Source organism: Taeniopygia guttata, chromosome 30, assembly GCF_048771995.1.
Source record: "Taeniopygia guttata chromosome 30, bTaeGut7.mat, whole genome shotgun sequence".
Lineage (NCBI taxonomy): Eukaryota > Metazoa > Chordata > Aves > Passeriformes > Estrildidae > Taeniopygia > Taeniopygia guttata.
The window spans coordinates 5,879,238-5,902,903 of NC_133055.1; the positions used below are offsets into that span (position 1 = coordinate 5,879,238).

The window sequence follows — 23,666 nt, forward strand, 5'->3', positions numbered from 1 at the left end:
ACCATCCCATTCTCAATACATTACCCCACCTGTTAGTTTTTAACATTATTTTCCCTTTGGTTTTTTTTGGACTGATACCAGGGTCATAATTTTTTTCTGATATCCTTTGTTTTTTCCAGGATGATGCCCTCATTGCCATCTATTTTCAACAATCTGTACACCCCATTCTTTAGCCAATAAATAGCGCAAAGCCAACCTATTTTAATACACTGCAGTTATAGTTTGGCTTTGCTGACTCAATATTAATTCCAGTGCCTGAGCAGCTTTGTTTGTTATCTCCTCTATAACTGCTTGGAGTCCTATAGTACGATGCAGTATATAATTTGGGGTTAATACAGAGCTAGACTGCTGTGCTGGTTTTACCTTTTTTTTTTTTTTTTTACTAATAGTCTCTTTACTGAATCTTTGACTATATCTCTAAGATCAAAGGTAAAACAAATCCATCTCTCTCCTTTTGGACATTCCATGCCCCAAGTATTACTACTTTTTCCCAAGTTCCTTGTAATCCAATATTTTCCCCATTTTGCCTGCAGGTACTCAGTTTGGGTGGGTCTGTGGCTGTTGATATGGGTGTGTGTAACAAAAAGGAACTTTGGTTCCTTTCCGTGTAATACTTTCTGTAGCATTTGGGACATGATCTTGCTGGTATCTCAGAAGGGAAAAGACAACAAATGAGAGACAGAAACAGGAATGACAGAGGTCTGGCATGGCTTATACCCCACCTCCCCTGCCTGTGGGGTTGCTTCCCACAGCAGGTACGTGTGATCTTCTCGGTGGTGAGTACAGTGCTCAGTCCAGGCTTGCCCTCTGTTTCCCTTGTCACTCCTTTTTACTCATTTTTTTAGGCAAGTCCTTTTCGACACTCCTTAACTGTGGCTTCCCACCGTTCCTCAGGTATTTCTCACTCAACAGGCACTAATAATCCATCCACAAAACAAAGTTATTACTTCAGTTGTTTTGGGTTCTATCTGTATAGGGAATTGATTCAGTACTCGATACCTCTTGCAACAAGAACATAGATTTTGTGAACTACAACACCAATTATTCCCATAATTTGAACATTCACTTGTAACCCAGCTAGCGTGTCCAGTATTGGGATGAATCACATAAAATATACAGTACAGTACTGATGGCAATTTCCCTTCTTCCCTGTACAAGCCACAGGCTGAGGCCAGGCTATGAGAACTCTTTGACTGAAACACTCCCGATCCTCCTGTTTGAAGTGGCAGTGTTCCTCTGCCAAGGAGGTGTCGGAGGCCTCTCAGGGTTTATTCAGGCAGGGCTTAGAACCAGTGATGCAAGCTTTGCCTTATTTCTCAGTGAGGTGTTATTCTTTGTACCTGCCTTGGATCATTTGGGTCTTCCCAAACCATTACCACCCAGTCCTGGTTGGAAGTCAATTTGGTATCACCCAGTTTAGATGTGATAGTCCATTCCTCAAGTTTCTTCACAAGTCCTTTGGTTTTGCTGGCATGAATTCATCCTCTTTCCATGGTTTGGATTGTTGCTTTAATGGTACTGGAAAGGATTTCTTAATAGCACAGTGTTAAAAGAAAAACAATACTGCATGAACTTTTACCATTACTTTTCTTTAAAATTTTCTGAGTTTAACTAAACTCTTTTTCTACAGCCACTTCTTCTTCTTGTATCCAGCTGTGTTAATAGCTACAGAGGCCAATTCTTCTTCCTGTGAGTTATAATTAGTTAAATAAAAAAGACCAGGCCAATTTTAACATGAGATGTATCACATTTCTTGCCTTTTACTTTTTGGGTAACATTTAACTGTTTTAGTCTTACAGACTTTAAGTCTTCAGAACAAAAGCCTTCTCTTCTTAACAACAGCAATCAGAAAGAAAAAAGAAATCTTGCTTAAGACAATAGACCACTTTGTGAGAGTCACAATCTCTGCCTTGATCTTATCTCTACTGGTGGTCCTGTTCACAGCCTTGGGTTTAACTCTGTCCTTCCCCACTTCCCCCCCTCCTTGTTGTCACTCTGCCTAGCAGGAATGGGGGAGAACTTACAGATAGCTGTGGCTGAGGGGACCTTGGGGGTGTATTTCGCTCTCCCCTTCGCTCTCTTTCTCTCTCTCTCTCCCTTTCTTTCTCTTTCTCTTTCTCTTTCTTTTTCTCTCGTCACATTTCAGCAGCCACATTCCAATATCAGTCCACTTTCTAACATTAATCCTACATCTTGGAGAGGTGAGTCTGCCAATCACCTCTCCCCTCTTTTTCAACTTCCTTACAAAGTAAATTACTTTTGTTATGCGTGTTCTGCAGGCCTGTAATTCACGGCACCCTCCACCAAGGCTACCAGCCACTCACAGCTGACAGTGCAAAAATAAAGACTTATTTTGCTATCACAATTTTTCCATTCACAAGCTTGAAAAGGTTGCAGGAACAAAGTAAACAACAACTTACTTCCAAAGTGACCCTGCCTGCACCAAAACAAATTTAAGGCAATGCTAGTTAGTGCAATGCAATTTGCAACGAAGCCAAGGTTTGATTTGGGAAGGCCATCTGAGGACACAGAGCATGAGTTTTACAAATCTGTATTTTGAAGAGGGAATGGACAAAATATGAATAGAGTTGAGGGCAGGGGGAGGACAGCAAGTGAGGAATTTTTCTCTGCAATACTCTCTTTTCGACTGCCAGGAAACACTCTACCACTCTCTCCAAGGAGATAAAGAAAAGCTCATAAAAAACAATCTACATTACATATACTACCATTCATCTACATTTACTCACTTTTATTTTTCACTAACTCTCACATACAACAAGAAGATACTTTTTACTTTCAAACAGTCTACATTACTCATCTACACCCTGAGTGCTGTTGGAATGTTAATCCCTCAACCCAGCAGGTTTGAATCCTGGATGCTCTTGGGCACTCTCATCCCTCAATCCGGCACTCCACGGGGTTCCTCTTCTTCCTAAGATCCAGTCCCAGTTTCTCTGGGAGGGATTCTCTCTTTTTTATCACTCCCTTGGTCTCTTTACTGGCCGTTTTTCACATGAAAAAGATGAAAAGCAGCTTGAGAGACTACAGCAATCACTTGGCAAGTCTGGGATACCCAGCAGCTTCTGTCACACACATTCATTCCCCCCTTATCCGCCCCATCCCAACAAATACTCACCTATCCTTTGTCCTTGGGTCTTGGTTCTTCGTGTACACTTTAGTCTTGGGGCTAATTACTGTGGTTTTAGGGAATGCTTTCCCTTTTCTTTGTTTAATTGTCTCCTTTTGCCCATAGATCATAACCTCTGTCTGGTCACACACCAGGGGAACAGAGCGAGGCTGCCTAAATAGGGCAGGACCCGTCTTCCTCACCCTGACTCTCCCAAGGCCCCGGCAGAGAGGTGTTAAAAACCATCCTACCATAATTGTGAAAAACGCCAATCACTTGGCTGTTAAATTTTTAATAATAATAACATGGTTATTAAAATAGTAATACAATTAGAGTAATAAAAATTTAGAGTTAGGACAATTACAAGACAATAAAAAGCAAAGAATTAAGGATGTCCAGATGCTCTGGGGCACTTAAGCCACAACAAGCATACCTTGTGAACAAAGGAATCACCCCTAAAACTACACTATTGCATATTCATATATCCTTCATGGTTATGCATTCATTCTATTTAAAACAAGAAACTCTGTCTGTTATATGCCAACTATTTCCTTTAATCCCCATGGCGTCTTCGAGTCTGAGCAAGGCCTGAAGAAATTAGATTCTTCTGACATGAAAACCATAAATTCCTCTTCTTTGGAAGATTTGGGTGTTCTGTGATGGTTATGTCAAAGCGAGTATGTCATTCCTTAAAAGAAAACCCAGATACATCGTTTCTATTTTAACTACTAAAGCTTCAATTTAACTACACAACTACATTTACAGTACTATTAAAATGTTAATACAGCACTACTATTCAAACTAACATATGTGCATTTTTCACCTTGGGCGTCTCGTGGAGTATCCCCGGAAAGAGCCACGTTTTTTCATTTGTAAATTAGGTCTTTCTTTCTCTGTCATCTGTGGTTTCCAGTCTTACCCGGCTGGGTCTTCAGGTCTTTTAAAACTTTAAGAATCTTTTTCTACTAGCACAACTGACTTCATGTATATTTTACATAATCACGAATTATCCCATAATTTATATTACAATGGGGCTGCACAGATCCCCCAGCAGCTCCGTGGGGATGCAGAGATCCCCCTGCAGCTCCGTGGGGATGCAGAGATCCCCCTGCAGGTCCATGGGGATGCAGAGATTCCCCCTGCAGCTCCATGGGGATGTAGAGATCCCCCTGCAGGTCCGTGGGGATGCAGAGATCCCCCTGCAGGTCCATGGGGATGCAGAGATCCCCCTGCAGCCCCTGGAGGAGCCAGGCTGGAGCTCGGCGATGCCTGAGAGGAGGCTGTGACCCCGTGGGCAGAGGGGCCCCGCTGGAGCAGCCTGGCCTGGCAGGACCGAGCCCGTGGCACAGTGACCCACGCTGCAGCACTTGGAGGGGGCTGTGCCCCAGGGGATGGACTCGGCTCGGAGAAGTTCCTGGAGAAGTCTCGGCTGGGAGAGAGCGCAGGGTGCAGCAGGGAACGACTCCTGTCCCTGAGCAGAGGGAGAAGCCGCGGGGGATGAGCTGAGCACGGCCCCATTCCCTGTCTCCTGCCCTGCCGGGGGAGGAGGTGCAGCTGGGAGCAGGGAGGCGTGGGGAAAGCTGCATTTAAGGCTCTGCACTGACTTCTCCTTATCCTGCTCTGAGTCTTTGGAGTTTTCTGCCAGAAATCTCTCCCCTCCCCCGCTCACCCACAGGGCTTTGGGCAGGTTTCCCTTTTTGGGGGAAATCAAAGCCAAGCACCGATGCACTACTGAGGGGCAGGAGAAGTGAGGCTCCCGGGCTTCCCGCAGAGCCGGAGGCACGGAAGGCGCAGGGCCGGGAAAGCCGTGGCGGGAGGTGCGGAGAAGTTTGTTTGTGTGGGCAGCTCAATCCCGCCTCGGGCCCGGGCCCGTCCCGGGGCTGTTGCTCATCTCCGGCTTTGCCCTCACGCAGCGCGGGGGGCCCTGAGAGCGCGGGGCGAGTCTGGGCCGTGCGCAGAGCCCGCCCCCAGCTCGCTGCCATTGGCCGCTGGTGCCGTCAGTCGCGGTTGCGGCGCGCTGATTGGTGGGAGCGGGGCGCAGCACGGCCCCGGCGGCGGGCTGAGGGCGGCCGTGGGCGGGCAGCGGCGCCATTGGCGCCGGGAGCGTCTGTGCGGGCCCGGGAGCGGCGGCAGCGGCCGGAGCGCGGTGAGGCGGCGTCGGCGGAGCTCGGAGGCGGCCCCGGCGCAGGTGGGAGCCGCGCTGGGTTCTGCGGGGGCTCGGGGCTGGCTGCGGGCGGAGGGGGCGGCAGGGGGCTGCGGCGGGTCGGTGGTGCCGTGTCCGGCCCGTGCTGGCCCCGGGCTGAGGGCGCGGCGGGAGCGGCTGCCCGCGGTCTCCTTCCCGCCGGGGCCTGGGCAGGAGCCGCTGCCGGAGCAGCGCTGGCTCGGCCCGGCTGCTGTGGGTAGGACAGAGGGGGCTGCCCCGCGGCCGGGAGCGTGCGGGGAAATTCCCGTCGCCGGAGGTTTCTGTGGCCGGAGGAGAGCGAGGAGTCCTGTAAAAGTGACTTTATTGCCGAGCAGGGGGAGAGGCCGTGGGGCATTTGCCGTGCGCTCTCTGCCATGGTTGTAGTCCGCAGCCTCCTTTTTATCCTCATTTTCCCGGCCGCATCTCCCTCTGCCTTTGCCCACGGGCTGAAGTCCTTGGAAGGTTCAGACTTCCCGATGCGCCTGCTGCCTGTCCTCGTTAATATGCACCCTCCTTTTGTATACCAGCCGATATTCATGGCTCTGTTAAGCCTTTGTTCTCCTGGAAGTTCGGGAATTTAGCGGGACTTTGAGAAATTGTGTGGCTCAATTTGTGAAATTTATTGGAACTGATGGTTTCCCTCGTTACTTCCTTATCTACAAGTGCCTGGCCCTATCTACAGGCAGATTCACTCCTTGACTCTGTTTTGTTCTTCCCGGGTCCTCTTTGGTTTTGGGATTATTCTCGGTGCCCTCATTCCCTGTCCTTTTGTAGCCGTTTGTGGATCAGGAGGCCTGGCTGCCACCTGCATCCCCTGGCTCAGCTGCTGGATGAGCTGCACTGCCAAGGTGTGGAGCATGGTAAAAAGATGAGAGTTGCTGCAGCACAGAAGAGGAGAAGCAGCATTTGTTTAACCCCTGCTCTGCCGGGGAGCCACAAAAGCGTGTCCCATTCCCATCCTTTCCATGTTTGGACCAATACATAAACTGTTCACCTATTTCCTTTTTTATCTTTCTCAGGACTTTACCTTTGTCGTCTCTTTGCCAACAGCAGTTTGAATCATTTAGTTCTCCACAAACTCCTCCTTTTTCTGGTCACAGATAATCTCATCCCATCCCCTGGTGAAATGTGTTCCTCATTTCAGCAACTTGATCAGCAGGAAGGTCAGGAGCTGGAGCTGTCTGGTTGGTTCTTATTCCGAGGACAGCTTGTAATCTAATGATGCTATTGAAATGATAAATGGGTTCTCTGCCTCCTGGTATGAATTGGTTTGGGTTCCCAGGGGCTGGTCCATGGTGTTGTACAATTTTTTCTGGTGGCCCTTCATCTTTTTCCCATATCTGGGTGCTCCCTGCAGCTGGGGCTGCATCAATTGACCGCATTTTTTTTTATTACATAATCAAATACTTGAATTCCAACTAATTTCCCTGAACTTGTTGTAGCAAAAGCCCCAGAGCTCTGATACACCCTGTACAGCACAGACAGTGGCAGCAGATGTTGGAGTGGGCAGAGGGATGATCCCCCCCTCATTTTAGTGAAGTTTTCACAACATTCTCCATTTGCTGTTTCCCTTTGCAGCCTCAGCCATTTCTGTTTCAGAGTCAGATCCTCACCATGGGCTCTGCCTTCAGCCGTGCAGATTCCATCTGTGCAAGCAGGCAGAGCTTGGGGTGAGGGGCAGAGGGAATCAGCCAATTCCTGCCCCAGGCAAGAAGAGCCAGGTACATTGTCCCCTCTCGGCCCCAGCAGTGTTAATTTGCATTTCTAAAGCTCCTCCTTGGGTGCCTGGAATGCAGCTTCTCTTCCAGAGCAGCTTCAGCAGCCTCACATGTGGCCCCCCAACCTGCTGCTTTTTCTTTTTTTTTTTCTTTCAAATCTCCTATATATTTTTTTTTCCTTCAAATCTTCTATTTATGAGTTAAAGGGTCACCTTCAAATCTCTTCTAGCTTCACAAAATATTGCCTTAAGGTGAACGTCGAAAAACCCAGACCAAAATTTTTCTATCTCTAAGAGCCACGCACAAACATACACAAAAATTTTCCAAGTCAATTAAAGTTTTTCTCCTTCTCCTCTAAGTAAAAACCTATTCTCTCATCCCTGACCCAAACCTAATCAGCAATATAGAAGTAGGAGTAATTTAAAAATACTCTATTGCTCTAAACTTAGCACTGAAACTGCAGGAAAAAGGAAAACTCCACCAATATGTTTAGTTTTAGAGTCCAGGCATTCCTTGATTCTGGCCAGGATGTGCAACAGAAATCATTCCATCCCCACATAGCCCGGGTGTGCAGAGAAAATCGTTCCATGACACGTGGTTTTTACTCGATTTTTCCCGAACTCGATGCAGTCTGATCCAGTCTAAAACGATTGGTTTAATGTTCCATAGTTTCAAGTTGTGCAGGTTTTAGTATTTGGTTTCCTATTGGACCCGGATTTCTTTGCTTCTGCTGTTAATGAGGTGGGAAGTGCTGGATTTCCTTCTCAGCCTTTTGCAGACCAGGTGTCTGCAGCCCTGGCAGTGTCTGGGGTAGGTGTTGGTTGCTGTTTGCTGCTGGGGTTGATGTTTTGCTGCTGGTCGTTATCTTTGTGGGTATCTTTTGGGCCATTCCCAGTGTGTTGAGATGTTAAACTCATCTCCATTGAGTGGTGTTACACCCCTTACCAAAACCTTTAACATTTCTTTCCCCAGGGCCAAGGCAAAGCAAGCCTGAGTAGAGAAATCAAAGGTTAACAATGTTAAAGTCTATGAGCTAGTGTATTTTCCATCAATGCCATGGCAGGCAGGGCAGTGTGTGAGTGTAAGTGAGAGCCAGAGTGGAATTGTCCCGTGCTCTTGCCCAGCAGCTGTGGCAGGGCAGGCCCAGAGAGCGCTGAAGCTGCAGCAGTGGCAGCAAGGGCTGTCCCCGGTGGCTGGAGCTGCCAAAGGAGGGTGGCCAGGCCGAGGATTTCAGCAGAGGATGTGTGGGCAGGCCCAGGGCCTTGCCCCGCTGTGGAGCCCTGGCTGCTGCTGCGCTGCCTTCAGTGCAGGCTCAGTGGGGGCCTCCCATCCTCCTGCTGCAGGCGGGAAGTGCAAATCTCCGGGGCTGCAGAGACCTGGAGCCGAGGCTGAGGGGTCCCCCCGTGCTCAGCTGTGCTGGCGGCTGTTTCTGGCCTCGGGGCCACTTGGCACGGGCCACTTGGCCACCAGTGGTGCTGCTCTGCACTCCTTAGGCAGGAGCCGATGTCCTGCTGGGATGTTGGCAACAGCAAAGTGCCAAGGCAGGCTCTGTGCCAGCCCAGCTTCCTGGGGGAGAGATTGCACCAGAGACAGGATTCTGGCCACAGACTGCTTCAAATGTGCATCCCTTATCTCCACCCTGCACTAGGTGGAGAATTCCCAGGGTAAGGAATTCCCGAGATCAATTCCAAGGGGACATGATTGAATATCTGCCCTGGGTCTGGCTCTTCTTCTTGCCCAAGCCAATGGCAAAAGCCGTACCCATGGCATCTTGGTTTCTATCCCCAGCTTCCAAAGGTGTTTCTTTCTTTCCCCATTCATTCTTTGTACCCAGCCTGAGCTCTGGGTGTGCCAGGGGTTCTGGAGGTCCCATTGTATTCCTAAAGCTGCCATAACCCCCTGGAGGATCTTTCCTGTAAAATGAGCTCTGCTGTCTGAGTCTATGGCTTCCACAATCCCTTTTATATGAATTATTTCTTTCAGTGGCTGCTGAGCAATCAGAATTGCTTTTGCCCCCCTGTTAGGTGAGATGGTGTCACCAGAAGATATTGAAGCCTTCCTGCTCAGGGCATGTCAGTGCCCGGCTCTTACAAGCACACACAGCTGTGCCGGTTGAGCTGACCATGGGGGGTAACCTGGGCTTTGTCTGATTCCCTTTCCTCAATAACAGCGTGTCTTGGAACTCTTTTCCCTTCTGCTGCCCTTGAAGAGCCATCCACAAAGACATTTTCTGCCTCAGGCCAGTCAATGTCTCCTGAATCTCCCCCAGGCTGGGTCTGGAGCTCTGTCACTTGAATGCAGTGCTGGGTTTCTTCCCAGCCCCTCTGGGGGCTGTTCAAACAGGAGGCTGGGTTAAACCCTTCCCCTGTCCTCAGTTCTGAATCCTCCTGTGCCACTGTTTCACACTGTTTCACACTGTAATAACCGAGCACTGCTCATCCATTGCGAGGCTTTTTGGTTATCAAAGCTTGAACTTGATGGCAGACTGGAACAGTTGGAGATCCTGTTGTCATCAGGTTTTGGGCCTCGGTTCTCGTTGAAGCTGTGGCTGCACAATTCTGCAGACAATGAGGCCACTCTGGCCACTGGGTGAAATGTTTTGGCCCAAGAATTCCTTTGGCATGGCCCTGTTGAACATTCACCTACAATTCCAATTTCTTTTCTGAGTCTGGAAGAGCCACAGCTGAGGCATCATTATTTTTGGTTGTTCATTTTCTCAGGTTTTTCTCTCTTTCTCCTGTCCATACCACAACATGGAGGCTGTCTGGGGTTAAAAAGTCCAGACATTTGACACAAAGGTACAGCAGCAATAGCCTCTGTATCACCTTTTACAATATTACAATGCCATCATCAAATTCCTTCCTAGATAATTACAATCACAGTAGGAAGAGAAAAAAGTTAGTTTAGTTCAAATTAACCTCCCACAGCTCCTAATTGAACAAATGACACCAGCTCAGCTTTCCCATTATTAAATGAAAACATTAATAATGAAAATTCCCTTAATAATGAAAACATTCCTTTACAATGTTCCCCCCTTAGGTGCAAGATTCAGAGTGGATGGAGAGGCCCCTGTGTCCATCAGGAGAGGCCTCCTCTGGATGCAGACCCAGCCTGGATGTTCTCCAGGGCTGCAGTGTGGTGGGTCCCCGGTGGGATGGGAGCTCAGAGAGCCCTGACAATCCATGTCCATGCAGGGTGGACTCGCTCCTCCTGAGGGTGCTGCTGTCTGTGCTTGCAGTGTCCTTGTGGGCTGCAGCTGGAGCCCTGACTCCTTCCCAGGGGCTGTTTGGGTGGGCTCTGCCCTGGCCAGGAGGGCAATGCCTCTGCCAGGTGCTTGTGGCCGACACCGTCCCCTGGTTGCTGGGGCCCCCTTGGGCCCTGGGGTTGGTCCCTCAGGGGCTGTGGGAACTCTGCCATGGCCTTTGCCTTCAGCTTGGCCTTTTGCTCATCCCTCCTTGCCTTCAGCTGCTGTGCCTTTGTGCCCAAGTGCTGCAGGGCCTTCTTCTGCCACTCCTGCAGCCCCGGTCACTGCCTGTGGGTGCTCATCCTCTGAGAGCTGCTGAGCTTTCTGCAAAATCTTTCCTTTCTGCAGGGACCCAAGCCAAATCCTTAACAGAAAATCCTGAACCTTCCATGAGCACTCTGCATTTCCAGAGGTTCCTTTGTTTTGCTCCTTGTGCTCAGGGTCCCCTGCACAGCCCGTGTGGCAGAGCCGGTGCCTGTCCTGCCGCAGTGTCCAAAGGCGGCCCCCCCGGCGGGCAGGGCCGGCAGCTCCCCGGGGCCGGGCAGCGGCCGGGGCGTCCCGCAGCCTCCTGGGGGCCGGGGGCCACTGCCGGCCCTGCCCGGGGCTGGTGGGCTCAGGCAGCGCCCGGCGCTGAGCCCCGGCTGCCCCACAGCCCCGGCCCGGCCCCGCAGCTCCCCACAGGCCCCCAGCCCTGCTCCCGGTCCCGCACCTCTGCGCCCGCTGCTGCTGCTGCCCACCACAGAGAAACCCCTGACATCCTGACCTCCTGCTTTTCCTCTCCTGGAAACTGGGAATTCAAAGTATCAGCTGGCAAATTGTCAGGATAAGACCCTGCTGAAAAACATCTCAGTCCTCTGTATTTTTCTCTTCCTCCTCTTTTCCATCATCCTTTTTCTTACCACACACATTCCTCCTGCTGCTTCTTGCCTGAACCATATTGCTGCACACTCCTCTTCACCAAATCTCTTCCCAGCACACCAACACCATCCATCCCCTATTGTCCAAATCCCTTCTCCCCTTCCCTTATTGCTCCCCTGGGTGTCCATGTCCTTAATTACCTCTGGGGGAATGTGCAAACTACCTCAGCATTCTCCCATGGGACCCTTCAGAGACATTTTGGGGTCATCCTCCCTTTGGCCAGGACCCCTCCCTGGCTTTCCCTTTTCTCCCCTCCACGGATGCCCTGCCATGTTCACTCCCCGAAGATCCCAGGGCACTCACTGATGAGATTTTCAGTGCTCTCTCCCTGCTGACTCTTCACAGACCCCCCTGATGTGTCACTCGTCTGTCTCCTGGTCACTCCCGGGTCCCCAATCAATCCCCGGTGCCGCCGCCAGCCAAGGGAGCCGATCACCCAAAGTGGGTGAGGCACCTTCAGCTGCACTCCCTGCCCCAGGGTGTGCGGGAAAATTGACATCACCAGAGGATTCTGTCCACAAAGCAGACAGAGGAGTCCTGTGAAATTAATTTCATTTCTAAAAATGGGAGAGGCCATGGGACATTCCCCATGGGATCTCTCCAATTGTTGGAGGACACAGCCTCCTTTTCACCCTAATTCTCCTGGCCACATCTCCCTCTGCTTTCCCCATTGGCTGAAGCACTTGAGAGCTACAGACTTCCCAATCCACCTACTACATACTCGCTTAATATGCTCCCTGCTTTTATATAGCAAATGATATTCAAGGCTCTGTTAAGTCTTTGTTGTTCTTCTGGAAGTTCATGAATTGAGCAGGGCCTTGGCTGAGCAGCAGTCTGTGTCATTAACTGATAACATTTTCTGAAACCGATTCCTTCTCCTGTCACTCCCTTGTGTACATCTCCCTGGCTCTCTGAGCCTTCCCCAGCTGGACTCCCCCCCTCGGCCCCATCGCCCCCGCGAGGGGAATTTGGGGAGGTGGGAGTGGGGCAGCGCCAAGGCCGGGCCCCCCCGCGCTGTCCTGGCGGGAGCGGCTGCAGTGGGGACCGAGTGCGGGTGGGAGCGGCCGAGAGCCCAGCGCTGCCCCAGCCCGACCTGCCCCAGCTCCATCCCTGCCCCTCGGCTGGGATGCTGTGGGTCTGGGGGGAAGAGGGAGCCGGCAGTGGGTGCTGAGCCTGGGGGCAGGAGGAGAAGGGAAGGAGAAGCAGGCTTGAGGAACAAAATGGTCAAACGATGCAGGAGAAGGTGGGATTGTGCAGGAGAAGGAGGAATAGCAGGAGGAAGAGGAGTGTGAGGAAGAGTAGAGACACAGGAGGAGGAGGAGCAGAAGGAGGAAGCAGCAGAAGGTTCCACCCCTCCCTGTATCTGCAGCCTCCCCCCAGCCCCAGGAGCGTTGCTCCCCCCACATGCAGCAGGTGACTGTGGAGGGGGATCCAGGATTTTCACGGGGTGAATCTTGGTGTTTCTGAGCTTGCTTGGGCTAAATGTTGGTGCTTTGGTTTTATGTGGCAGCTGAATCTTTATGTTTTGGAGGAGGTTTTTGCTGACTTGTGATGTTTGGGGAGTTTTTGATCTGTATCTTGAAGTTTGTGGGATTTTGGGGCTAAATCTTGGTGTTTTGGAGGTTCTTACAGATATAAGATTCCCAATGACTTCCTGAGATGAACTGGAGCAAGGAGGAATCTCGAGTCCAAGGTGCTCTCCTCTTGTTTTTTTCCCCAAACCAGGATTTTTCATTCCCTGGGCGTGGCTGGATGGAGGAGGAGGAAAAGCCCCGGAGATGCTGCAGGAGGAGGAGCTGCAAACCCAGCCCAGGGAGCTGCAGGGAGGAAAGAGCCCCCCTGAGCCAGGAAGGCGGGCGGAGATCCAGCCAGAGTTCGAAGCTGGTGGAGAAGCCTCATGGCAGGGAGAAGCCCCACAAGTGCTTGGAATGTGGGACGGGTTTCAGTCGGAGCGACCACCTGATCGAGCACCAGAGGATCCACACTGGGGAGAGGCCCTACAAGTGTGGGGAGTGTGGGAAGAGGTTTCGGACCAGCTCCAATCTCCTCCTACATGAGCGGAGTCACACAGAGGAGAGGCCCTTCCGCTGCCCCGACTGCGGGAAGGGCTTCAAGCAGAACTCCAACCTCACCGTGCACCGGCGCATCCACACCGGGGAGAGGCCCTACGAGTGTGGGAAGTGTGGGAAGAGCTTCTCACAGAGCTCTCACTTGACCCAGCACCAACGGAGGCACCAGTAAGGGAAGCCCTGTGAGTGCCCCGAGTGAGGGAAGAGCTTGGAGTGAGGGAAGAGAGTGAGGGAAGAGCTTGGAGTGAGGGAAGAGAGTGAGGGAAGAGCTTGGAGTGAGGGAAGAGAGTGAGGGAAGAGCTTGGTGCGCTGCTCCAGCTCCATCCCCCATGGGAGGATCCGGGCTGGATGATCCCCAGTGACCCCCGTTGGGCAGAGCCCTGCTGATCCGTGGTCCTGGTGATCCATGCTGGGTGTGGGGAAGGTGTTGGCTTCTTCTCCTTGGGCTGCTGTGATTTGGGTGGGTTCCCATGGATGGGGGATGGGAGGTGAGTGGGGGGTCCTGGCGCACTGCGGGGGGCTCATAGCTCGGGGGATCCCAGCGATTTGGGGGGCTTGATGAAGGGGGGAAGCAGTGAATGGGGGGATCCCAGTAAATTGGGGGGGGCGCTGATGATAACAGGGGGTCCTGGGAGACAACGGGGGGGAAAGGACCAAACCCTAAGGGACTCCCCTAGTGCTGGTGAACCCCCCGTGCCCCCCCAGCCCTTGGGGTCTCCCACAGTCCCTGCACTGTTCCTGGGGGTCCCGCGGCTCTGGGGGGGGTCAGAGCGGAGGGGATGGAACCTCTGTCATGGATGGGGGCACAAAGGGGGTCCGGGCCCAGTGCTCGGCGGGGTCGATGCACGAGGGGGGCCCGGTCCCTGTCCTGGTGCACAGGGGTGGCGCTGCCTGGGGGGTCCCGGTGCTTGTGGGGTTCCCAGGGTTCGAGGGGGGTCCGGTCCCTATCCCGGTGCTTGGTGAGGGGGGGGCAGTGCCCGGGGGGCTCCCACTGCTCGGTAATTGGGGGGTGTCAGAATCCAGGACATCCCTCTGGCTTCCCTGGATGGCTCCAGACCCTGGCAGGGGCCTCGGAGACCTTGGCATGGTGTCAAGAACACCGGTGGCTTTGGTTTTAGCCCCTGGAGAAAATTGCCAACTTTGTATGAGGAATTACAAGGCACAAGGGTTTGAGTAGCGTGGTAGGTGAATTAACACAGGGTGGAAAAGTAGAATTTTAACATTTTAAAATACGGGTTTCAATGGGACAAGGTGGAGGGATCTGGGTGTGTCCTGACCTTCTTCTCCTTCTTTTTGCCCTCCATGTCTTGCTGTGATGGTGACACTTTTCTGTTGGTTGAAGGTAGAGACACACTGTCCAACATAAATGATAGATATTGGCACGTTATTGTAAACACAGTACAGTAGTTTTTAGTGTAGAAGGCAAACAGCGCCCTGAGGGCAGGGAGACTGCCACAGACCGACCTGCTAGACAGAGCTCAGCAGAGCGGACAAAGCTGTTAGAGAAAAGGGAAAATAAACGGCCCTGAGAAGCAAAGCTCCGCATCTCGACTCCTTCTCTTCCCGTGCGGGCTGGGAGAAAAGGACTTTTCACAATCTTGGGGTCATCTCGACCCCCAGAAAGCCGAGAGGGGGTCTCCACTCGTCCCAGTGCCTGGTGAGGGGTGGTCAGTGCTCGAGGGGGGTTCAGGGGCACTAAAGGGGGTGCGGGTGCGGTTTTGGGGTGTCCCGGCACCCCCCAGGGCAGGGTCAGTGCTCAGCAGCGGGGGCTGCCTGGGGACCCCCCCGGCCCCCAAATCACAGCCGGGTCTCCTGCAAGGCACTGAGGGGAGGCTCGTTCACCCCACCGGCGTCGCCACACACCTTCCCAAAGTGTTCCCAAGTGCTCCCAAAGTGCCCTCAGAATGTCCCCGAATCTCTGCAGAGGTGACACCGGCCTGATGACGGCCCAGTGGTGATGTTGCTCTGTGCACAGCAGCCTCAGGATGTCCTCCATGGCTCTTTGGCACCGCTCGGCCACTGCACAGCCACCGTGGCCAGGAGAAGGACAGAAGAAGAGGGTGTTGATGTCCCCAAGTGTCCCCAACAGGTGATGCGTGGCCAGGTGGGCACTGGCCTCCCACAGCTGCTCAGCCTCGGCCACTGTGGCCACCAAGGCCGCACGGAAATCGGGACACCTCCATTGTCCCCTCCAGGGCAGCCTCGATGTCCCTGAGCCGGCGCTGCAGCTCCCGGGGGAAGGCGGTGGCTTTGTCACATGCAGCCACCAAGTCCCCCAGCAGCCCCAGGTGCAGCTCCAGCCGGTGGCGTGCAGCGGCATCTCTGGGAGGTCTGCACGGGTCAGGACCCCCCAAAACCTCTCACAGACACCCCAAGCCTCTCCAAGCACCCTCCTGATTGCTCCCAGTCCACTCAGGACCCCCTGAAACTTGCCCTGATCCCTTCCTCACCTCCCCAGGACCCACCAAAGCCTCTCCCATCCCTTTCAGAATCCCACAACCCCCTTCCAGTCGTCTCCAGCACCTCAGTACGCCTAAACCCTGTCCCAGTCCCTTCTCAGCCCCACCAGGACTCTCCCAAACGCCTTCCAGTCTCTTTCCAGCACAACCAACCTCATCCCAATCTCTGCTTTTCCATCCCCAATCTCCATCCAGCTCCTCCAGGCTCACTCTAGTCCCTCCCAGTGACACCCAGTACCCCCAAACTCCCTCCCAGTGCCCACCAGGACCCCCAGAACCTCATTCCACCAGCTTCTTCTCTGCTGAATTCCTAGAGGAAGACCAGGCCCAGCTACTACCAGACCTTCAGAGAAAACTCCACTCTTCTAGAGATCACCACTTCAGCAGCATTTCATCTGCCACTCCAGAAGGAGCAGCCACCATTTTAACTGGACTACTACCAGCACCCTGACTCCTCAGGGTGTCAGGTTTCTGCCTCCCTCACTAGTTTCATTTGTACTAATTGCATTTTTTAAATTATTATTTTTATTTAGTTTTTTTTCCTGGTAAAGAACTGTTATTCCCATTCCCATATCTTTGCCTGAGAGCCTTTTGTTAAATTGTGGTAATTCGGAGGGAGGGGATTTACCTTTTCCATTTCACAGGAGGCTTTTGCCTTCCTTCACAGACTCCTGTCTTTTGAAACCTAGACATGGGCCTTGTTTTTTTTCTATCCCTTGTGTGTGTGTTGTGGGCTCGGGTCTGTCTCTAGATTTTCTTGTGGGCAGGGCTGGCCCTGTTGGCTGTGCGGAGCCCCCGTGGTTTTCTGGGCTTGTGCCAGAGCGTGTTGGGGTGTGTTGAAGGGCGCTGCTGAGGGGCTGCCAGGTGCCTATGGCACACCGCCCTGAGAGCGCCCGGTCTGGTCTGATCTTGCAATCTAAGCTGGGTCTGGCCCAGTTAGTACCATGGGAGACCGCCTGGGAATACTGGGTGCTGTAGGCTTCTTTTGCTGCCTGCTGGCCAGAGGGCCTCTGGTGCTTGGGTTTTCCTGGGCAGCCATGGCGAGGGGTAGGAGGGAAGGGGCACGTGGGCCTTGCGTGTTGTTTTGTGCCTTGTGTGTGTGTTGCAGGCTCGGGTCTGTCTGTAGATCCCCTTGTGGGCAGGGGCGGCCCTTTTGGGCTTGTCGAGCCCCTTTGGGGTTCTGGGCTTGTGCCCGGAGGGTGGTGTGGTGGGTTGAAGGGCGCTGCTGAGGGGCTGCCAGGTGCCTATGGCACACCGCCCTGAGAGCGCCCGGTCTCGTCTGATCTCGGAAGCAAAGCTGGGTCGGGCCCTGCTGCTGCTGGGGGCAGCGAGGATGACGTCGAGGATGACGTCGAGGATGAGAACCTCTTGCTCCACCTGACCACCGGCAGGCTGAAGATGGTGGACTTTGATTCTGACATCTCCTTTAAAGCCAGGCTCCACAGGGAATTTGCAGATGAGTCCACACACAGGGGATGCTCCCAGATTTGGGCATTGCTCAGCCTGGCCGGGAACCAAAGGTTCCCCCTTTGCTGGGCAGATGCAGCTGATCCTTCAGGCGGCTGCCAGGCTGCTTTTGGCAGGGCTGGGGGCATGGGCTGGGGTGGGTACGAAATGGGAGTGGGCTCCTGGCCCTGCCAACAGCCCCCAGCACCCACCGTGCCCCGGGTGGGGCTGGGCTGGGGCAGCCAGCCCGACACAAACAAACCCCCATGGTGGGAGCAGAGGTGGGACTGCAGAGCCTGTGCAGGGGCTGCTTTGCTTTGCAGGCAGGGAAGGGCTTGGGCTGCTCCACTACCCTTGTTTGCTTTGGGATCACCATGGGGGCAGTGCAGGGGAAGGGAGAAAGCCTGGGATTCCCTCACCCATGGTGGGTTTTTCCCTGGCATGGAGGGATTGGGCCTTCCCCAAGCCTCTGACAGAGATAAGATTTTTGACCTTTTTTCTTGTTGCCCTATTTGTCTGTAATCTATTTTCAATTTGTTGTTAATTTTTGTAGAGGAAGCGTTCCAGGTGTGGTCCAGTCTGGATCAGGAAGTGCGGGGCACCGTGGGCAGCTGGGACAAGGGGACAGGAGCCTTCAGCTGACGGGACTTTCTGGTTTCTCTCCTTGCAGCCGGGCTCTGCGGGTGCTGAGGCTGCTCTGGGCTCTGCCAGGGCCCTGCTGGAGCTCAGCACCGGGCCGCAATCAGCCAAAGGAGAAATGGGGTGACCTGCAGCACAGACTTGCTTGAGCATTTCAGCAGCACAGCTCAAGTTTGCAGAGTGTACACCTCCAAGGGAAAACATGCCACCACCCAAAAAATAAACTTGTTCAATAACTTCTGAAATGAAATCAATCTGGGATGACCCCAAATGACGTTTTGCAGCTTGCTCAAGCTGTAGCTCAGCCCTTCTCTGAACTGTTCTCTCCCCCACCTGCCTTTTACTTCCCAACTGCTCCCTCTTTTCCCCCAGTGAGTTCCCAGCCCATTCCATTCTCCATCACACTGTTGCCTTCCTTGGTGCCCCTCACCATGAGGAAGGCCGAGCCCCAGGCTTAGGGACTCATCCTGTCACTGGCTGAGGAGCAGCAATGTCTCAGAGATCCGGTGGGATTTTAGTGTCATTCAGAGCTGCTCTTCAGCCCCCAGCTCTCCTCACTGCTGAGTTCCCACTCCCTTTTCCTTGTCCTTGCAGCAGGATGAGCTCTGTGAATCCCCTTGAGCCTCCCCACTCTTCCCAGCCCACGCACCCACCTCAGTTAGGCTGAAGCTGCAGCTTCTCTGTCTCCTCTGGCACACCAGTGCAGTCCCCTGTGCGGGGAGCCCCAGCCCCAGAGCACAGCACTCAGCAGTGCAGTCGGGGCTGGAGCAGCTGCCCTGCAGCCCTGGCTTGGCTCTTTGTGGCAGGGAATGCTCCCTGTGTGCAGCTGTCCCTGCAGGATGGCCCCAGGGCAGAGCCCAGCTGGGCTCCCCCTGCAGCCCCTGAAGCTTGGGGCAGACAGTGGTCCCAGAGCTGAGGTTCACGGGGAGCACCCGGAGCTGTGCCTCGCACTCTGGTGCCGTGTCACAGTCTCGTGTGCAGGGGCAGCTCCAGGGCCTTCTTCCTCTTCCTCCACCCAGGCCAGCTTGGGCAATCTTGGGGCTCTCTGCTCCATGTCAGTGACTGGATTTGTGGCTACTTGCAGGAGAGATGCCTCAGAAAACTCCGAGTCAGCAAGTCCTGCTTTCGTGCCTGGAAGGCACCTTCAAGAGAGAAGCCTCAGGAAGGCTCAGGACAGCAAGTCCTGCGCTCTGGTCTCGAGGGCTCCTGGCACAAGGACAGGAGACTCCTGTCAAGGATGGTGCTCTGGCCTCGAGGGCACCGGCAGCAGGGATGGGAGATGCCTCCGGGGCACCAAGTCCTACACTCTGCCCTCGAGGGCACCTGCAGAAGAGAAGCCTTGGGAAGGCCACAGGTCAGCAAGTCCTGTGGTCTGGCCTCGAGTGGCCAGTAAAGTACAGCTCGCCCCCATCGTTCCCTGCAGGAGAATCAGGACCATGAAGAGGAAAAGTCACAGATATTCACAGATAGAGCTGAGCCCTCTGTAACCAAAGCTGTGCCAAACCACAGATGCTGCCTTCAAACTGACTCAAATTCCAGCCTGGACATCTCACCTTCCAGACAATTCCTTCCCCAACACCCCACCAACACCAACCCCCTAAACTCCTGCACAGAAGCCCCCAACACCCCATCAGAACCCTCAGCTGTCCCCGTCCCTCTGCAGAGCTTTCCTACCCTCCAGCAGACCCCCTGGTTCCCTGCACGTGCCGTGGGATGGCACTCAGGAGGATCTGCCCCAAGGCCTTCCCCTGGAGCAAGCTCAGGCTGCCAGGCCTATGGATCCTGGATCATCCTTCCCTCTGAGCCTTCCTGTGCACGGCTGTTCCATTGGCACATCTGTGCTCAGCTGGGACTACTCTGCTCACCCAGGGCTGCTGGTAAAGGATGGAGAGCAGCCTGGCAAGCTCTTTCTCCAGCTCCCTCTGTGCCCTTGGGGAAGGCAGAACCTTCCACAGGAAAGCAACTGGTGCCACAAGGAGTGGGTGGCAGCAGGCAGCTCTGGGGAAGCCCCTCAGGAATGCTGTATCCTGAGGGAACACTGTTGGCCTTGACCTGTTGGCACCTGCAAAAGCTTCAAATCAGCTGCCTCAGCTTCCAGGACCTCTCTTGGCCAGCATCCTGACGTGGATGCAGGACGGCTGCCAGGCCCTGCTGGGACCCAGCGGGACAGGAGCGGCTGTCTCGTGTCCACGCAGCACCCGTGACACAGCCAGGGCCATCCCGAGAGCAGACAGACGCTCACGGGCCAGCAGAGAGGAGCAAGGAGCCCTGGGCTCCTCTCAGGGTATCTCAGCTGCGCTCGCTCCACAACACGCCCCCATTGGAAGGCCTGCTGATGCCCAGCTGCCAGAAATGCCTCCCTTGTGCTCTCCAAGATGCACAGGGAGAGCCAGTGAGCAGGACATTTGGGAGGCAAACCTTCCAAGCCTTTGCTGAGGCCAGGCACACACCAAGATCAGCCAAGACTCTCCACCACGCTGCCTGGCCCACCCAGCCCAGCTCTGTGCTGGCCCTGGGCCACAGCAGCTCCCGGCAAGCAGGAGGCAAATGAATCTTGCCAAGAGCTGCAACACAGCAGGCAGGGAAGATGTGAAAAGTGAGTGTGTAAAGGCCTTTTAATTCACAGCTCCCACAGAGAGCTTTGGGGCTCACAGATGGACAGAGATGGTTCTGCTCACCCCTCTGTCCAAAGGGGGGGTAACACACGCTGCTGCAGGTGCTTGGGTTGGTCTCTGCAGGTCCAGGTGGATGCCAAACCTGCTCTTCACAGCCTTCTCCCTTCCCCTGCCCCTCTGCCAAGTGCAGCGGGCCTCAAGGACTGAAAGGAGCACAGAGAGCCAAAGGGGGACACTTGCACCTGCCTCACTGGGAGCTCCCTGGGAAGCACTTTCCTTGAGAAGCAAGCCGCTGTCCTCCAAAGGCATTTCCCCAAATGTGCGGCTTTTCTGCTCAACACCAACACACCCTTAGGAAACGCTGGCGAGGCTGAAACACTTCATGTCCTTTCAGGACAGGCACTCCAGCTCTAGCTCCTATTCCCCCAAGTGCCTTTCCAGGTGGAGGCTCAGACGTGCAGCCCCAGGCCCTCTACAAACACAAGCTGCTCGCTGCCTCTTCACCTGCCTCAACTCCTGCCTGTGCCCACGGCGCCAAGACCAGGCTGTTCCCAGCCAGAGCCCAGAGCCCTGCTCCCGCAGGACGCTCTTGCCAGCACCTTCCAGGCCTCTCCGCTGTGCACACAGCGCTTTTCATGCCCGCTCCCAACAGGCTCTGGAAGGCAGAGCACAGCCTGGCTGCCTCTGCCACCAGCACAGCCCAAACACAGGCGCAGGAAGAAGCAGCAGGGGCTGTTTTGTGGCCATGCCCAAGAGAGACTGGAAGGGTGCCCTCCCTCTGCTCTCACTTGCTTGGCTTTCTGACTGGCTCTGAGCCTGGGGCTACCATTCCTCACTTGTGTGGACCAGAACCACAGCCGGGATCCCGGCACTGCCTGACAGCGCTCCGGGCACTGGCAGGGTCGCGCGTCCCAGTCTCGGGCACTGCACTGCTGCTTCCTTTGCCCTCAGGCACACCCAAAGCTCCCTGCTAAGCCCGGATGGTCACTGGTTCTGCCCTCTCCCTGATCCTGTGCAGGGATGGAGCACTGCTGAGCTTTCAGCAAGCTATTCCTGAAAACTTCCAGCATTCCAAGCTCCTTTGTCCTCCGTGGAAGCTTGCCATGGATTCCCTCACAGCTGCCTTCAGAGCATACTCAGCTTGGCTCTTCCAAATTCCAGGGGCTCCAGGCTGCTCAGCAAGATCTGCAACTCCACAGGGTTGTGGAACTGCACCTTCAGCACAGGCACCTCTCCAGCCTGATCTGCCCTCGTTCTGTGTGTGTGTGCACTGAACACGGCGTGGAAGAGAACAGCAGCAGGGGCCTGTGTGTCCCAGGGCCCGGGATTTGCGCCGCTTCAGCTCCACAGAGATGCAGGTAAGGGGGAGAAACCAAACTGTTTATTAATAAAAGGGAAAAGGAAGGGATGAGATGGGGGCCAAAAAAAGGGAATGGGCAGCGTTTGAGGGCTGGAGGGAGGGAGCTGTCAACAGGGAGGGGGAAGGCAGCAGCTATGGGAGCTTGCAGCAGGCACAGCTGTGGCCAGCATCAGGTGTGCCTGGAGCTCCAGTGACATTGAGTCCTGCTGCTCTCTTCACTGTCTCCTGGTACTCTGCTTGGGAGCCTGGTTCTCTGAATCCAGCAGATGACCTTAGTTCTGCACATCTTTGTCCAAAAACTGCCTGAATTTCCAGGTTAGTGGAGGATGGGCTGTCATCTTCGCTCATGGCTTGAAGGGCTGGAAGACAGATAAACAACCACAGTCAGAGACCAGGGGCTGTGAGACAACAAAGAGATCTGTGTAACATCACAGAGAGCTGTGTGACACCACAGAGATCTGTGTAACATCACAGGGGCTGTGTGACATCACAGGGGCTGTGTGACATCACAGAGAGCTGTGTGACATCACAGAACCTGTGTGACATCACAGATCCTGTGTGACATCACAGAGAGCTGTGTGACATCACAGAACCTGTGTGACATCACAGATCCTGTGTGACATCACAGAGAGCTGTGTGACATCACAGGGTGAGCGTGACATCACACAGATGTCAGTGTGACATCACAGAGAGCTGTGTTACATCACAGAGATAACAGTGTGACATCACAGAGATATCGGTGTGACATCAGAGAGAGCTTTGTGACATCACAGAGATGTCTGTGTGACATCACAAAAAGCTGTGTGACATAACAGGGTCAGTGTGACATCACAGAGATGTCCATGTGACATCACAGAGGGCTGTGTCATCTCGCACCTTCTGGAAGATAGAGTATCGCCCACTCTGTATTGCCCGGAGCACATGCAATGTTTGAAGTGCCAGCTCTGACATGGCACTACTCACATCCTCTGTCAGGCATTGAAGGGCTGCAAGAGAGAGGAGCAGAGCCACGGTCAGATCCCGACTCTGCGGGGAGCCGAGGGGAGCCCCCCCTGCCAGGGCCATCCCAGCCGGCTCTTGCCATGGCCGGGAGGGATCAGGGACCAAGGGGATCAGCCCAAAGCTGCTGGCCACGCATCCCCCACGTGTCCCTGAAATCTCTGTGTGCTCTACCTAGGAGAGCAGAGCTCTCCACAGCCGGGGCAGGGCTTGCAGCTCGCCCCGGCAGCCCCCGCTGGCAGCCCACTGCTCTGTCTCACCATTGCAGATCAGCTGGAGCTTTTCCTGCTGTCCCCTCAAGCTCCTCCCGGCCATCCCTGGGAACACAGAGCCTGTCAGGCCCAGCGGCACAGCTCCCTGCCAGCGGCGCTGCCAGCCCTGTGCCCACACGCCCTCCTGGCCCGGCTCGTGGCTCACCCATGAACCTGACGGCGCCTCTCGCAGGGGCTCCTGTGGGCTCTGCAGGTAGGGCAGGGCCCGGCGCAGGTGCTCGGCCACGCTGCTGCTGTCCTCTGCCAGCTGCAGAGAGCGGCAGGAGGGAAGGGTTGGCCCCGCAGCCCCGCCGGGCCGGGGCTCCATGGGCACCCGGCTCAGGCCGCAGGAGCCTGGAGCAGAGCCCGCGCGGCCTCGGGCTGCAGCAGCGGGCAGGGGCACAGCTGCCAGCCCGCACACCGAGCACCGCGCTCAGGGGGCTTCTCCAGGCTGGGGCTGCAGCTTCCCGGCCCTCCTTACCAGGCACTCGGTGAACTTCCACAGCTTCTGGTTCTTCAGCAGCTTTTCAAGATCCCTCCTCTTCAGGAACTCGGCTGTACAGAGCAGCGTTTCCTGAGAAGCCTGGAGAGCAGCAGAGACGCGGAGATGGCCCCACAGCCCAGGGCGCAGGACCCGTC

General features: G+C 54.5%; 2 protein-coding genes across 2 annotated transcripts in view; one reads left to right on the top strand and one right to left on the bottom strand.

The window, feature by feature from the left end:
- The window catches only part of LOC100226816 (uncharacterized), a 1,189,242-nt gene that overhangs the window by 893,545 nt on the left and 272,031 nt on the right, over positions 1–23,666 (bottom strand). The window lies entirely within an intron of this gene.
- Positions 1–23,666, top strand: part of LOC121469068 (uncharacterized) — a 662,903-nt gene that overhangs the window by 433,973 nt on the left and 205,264 nt on the right. The window contains exon 12 of the mRNA XM_072919760.1: positions 13,142–13,351. Coding sequence (XP_072775861.1) covers positions 13,142–13,351 — 210 coding nt within the window. The remainder of the gene's footprint in view (positions 1–13,141; positions 13,352–23,666) is intronic.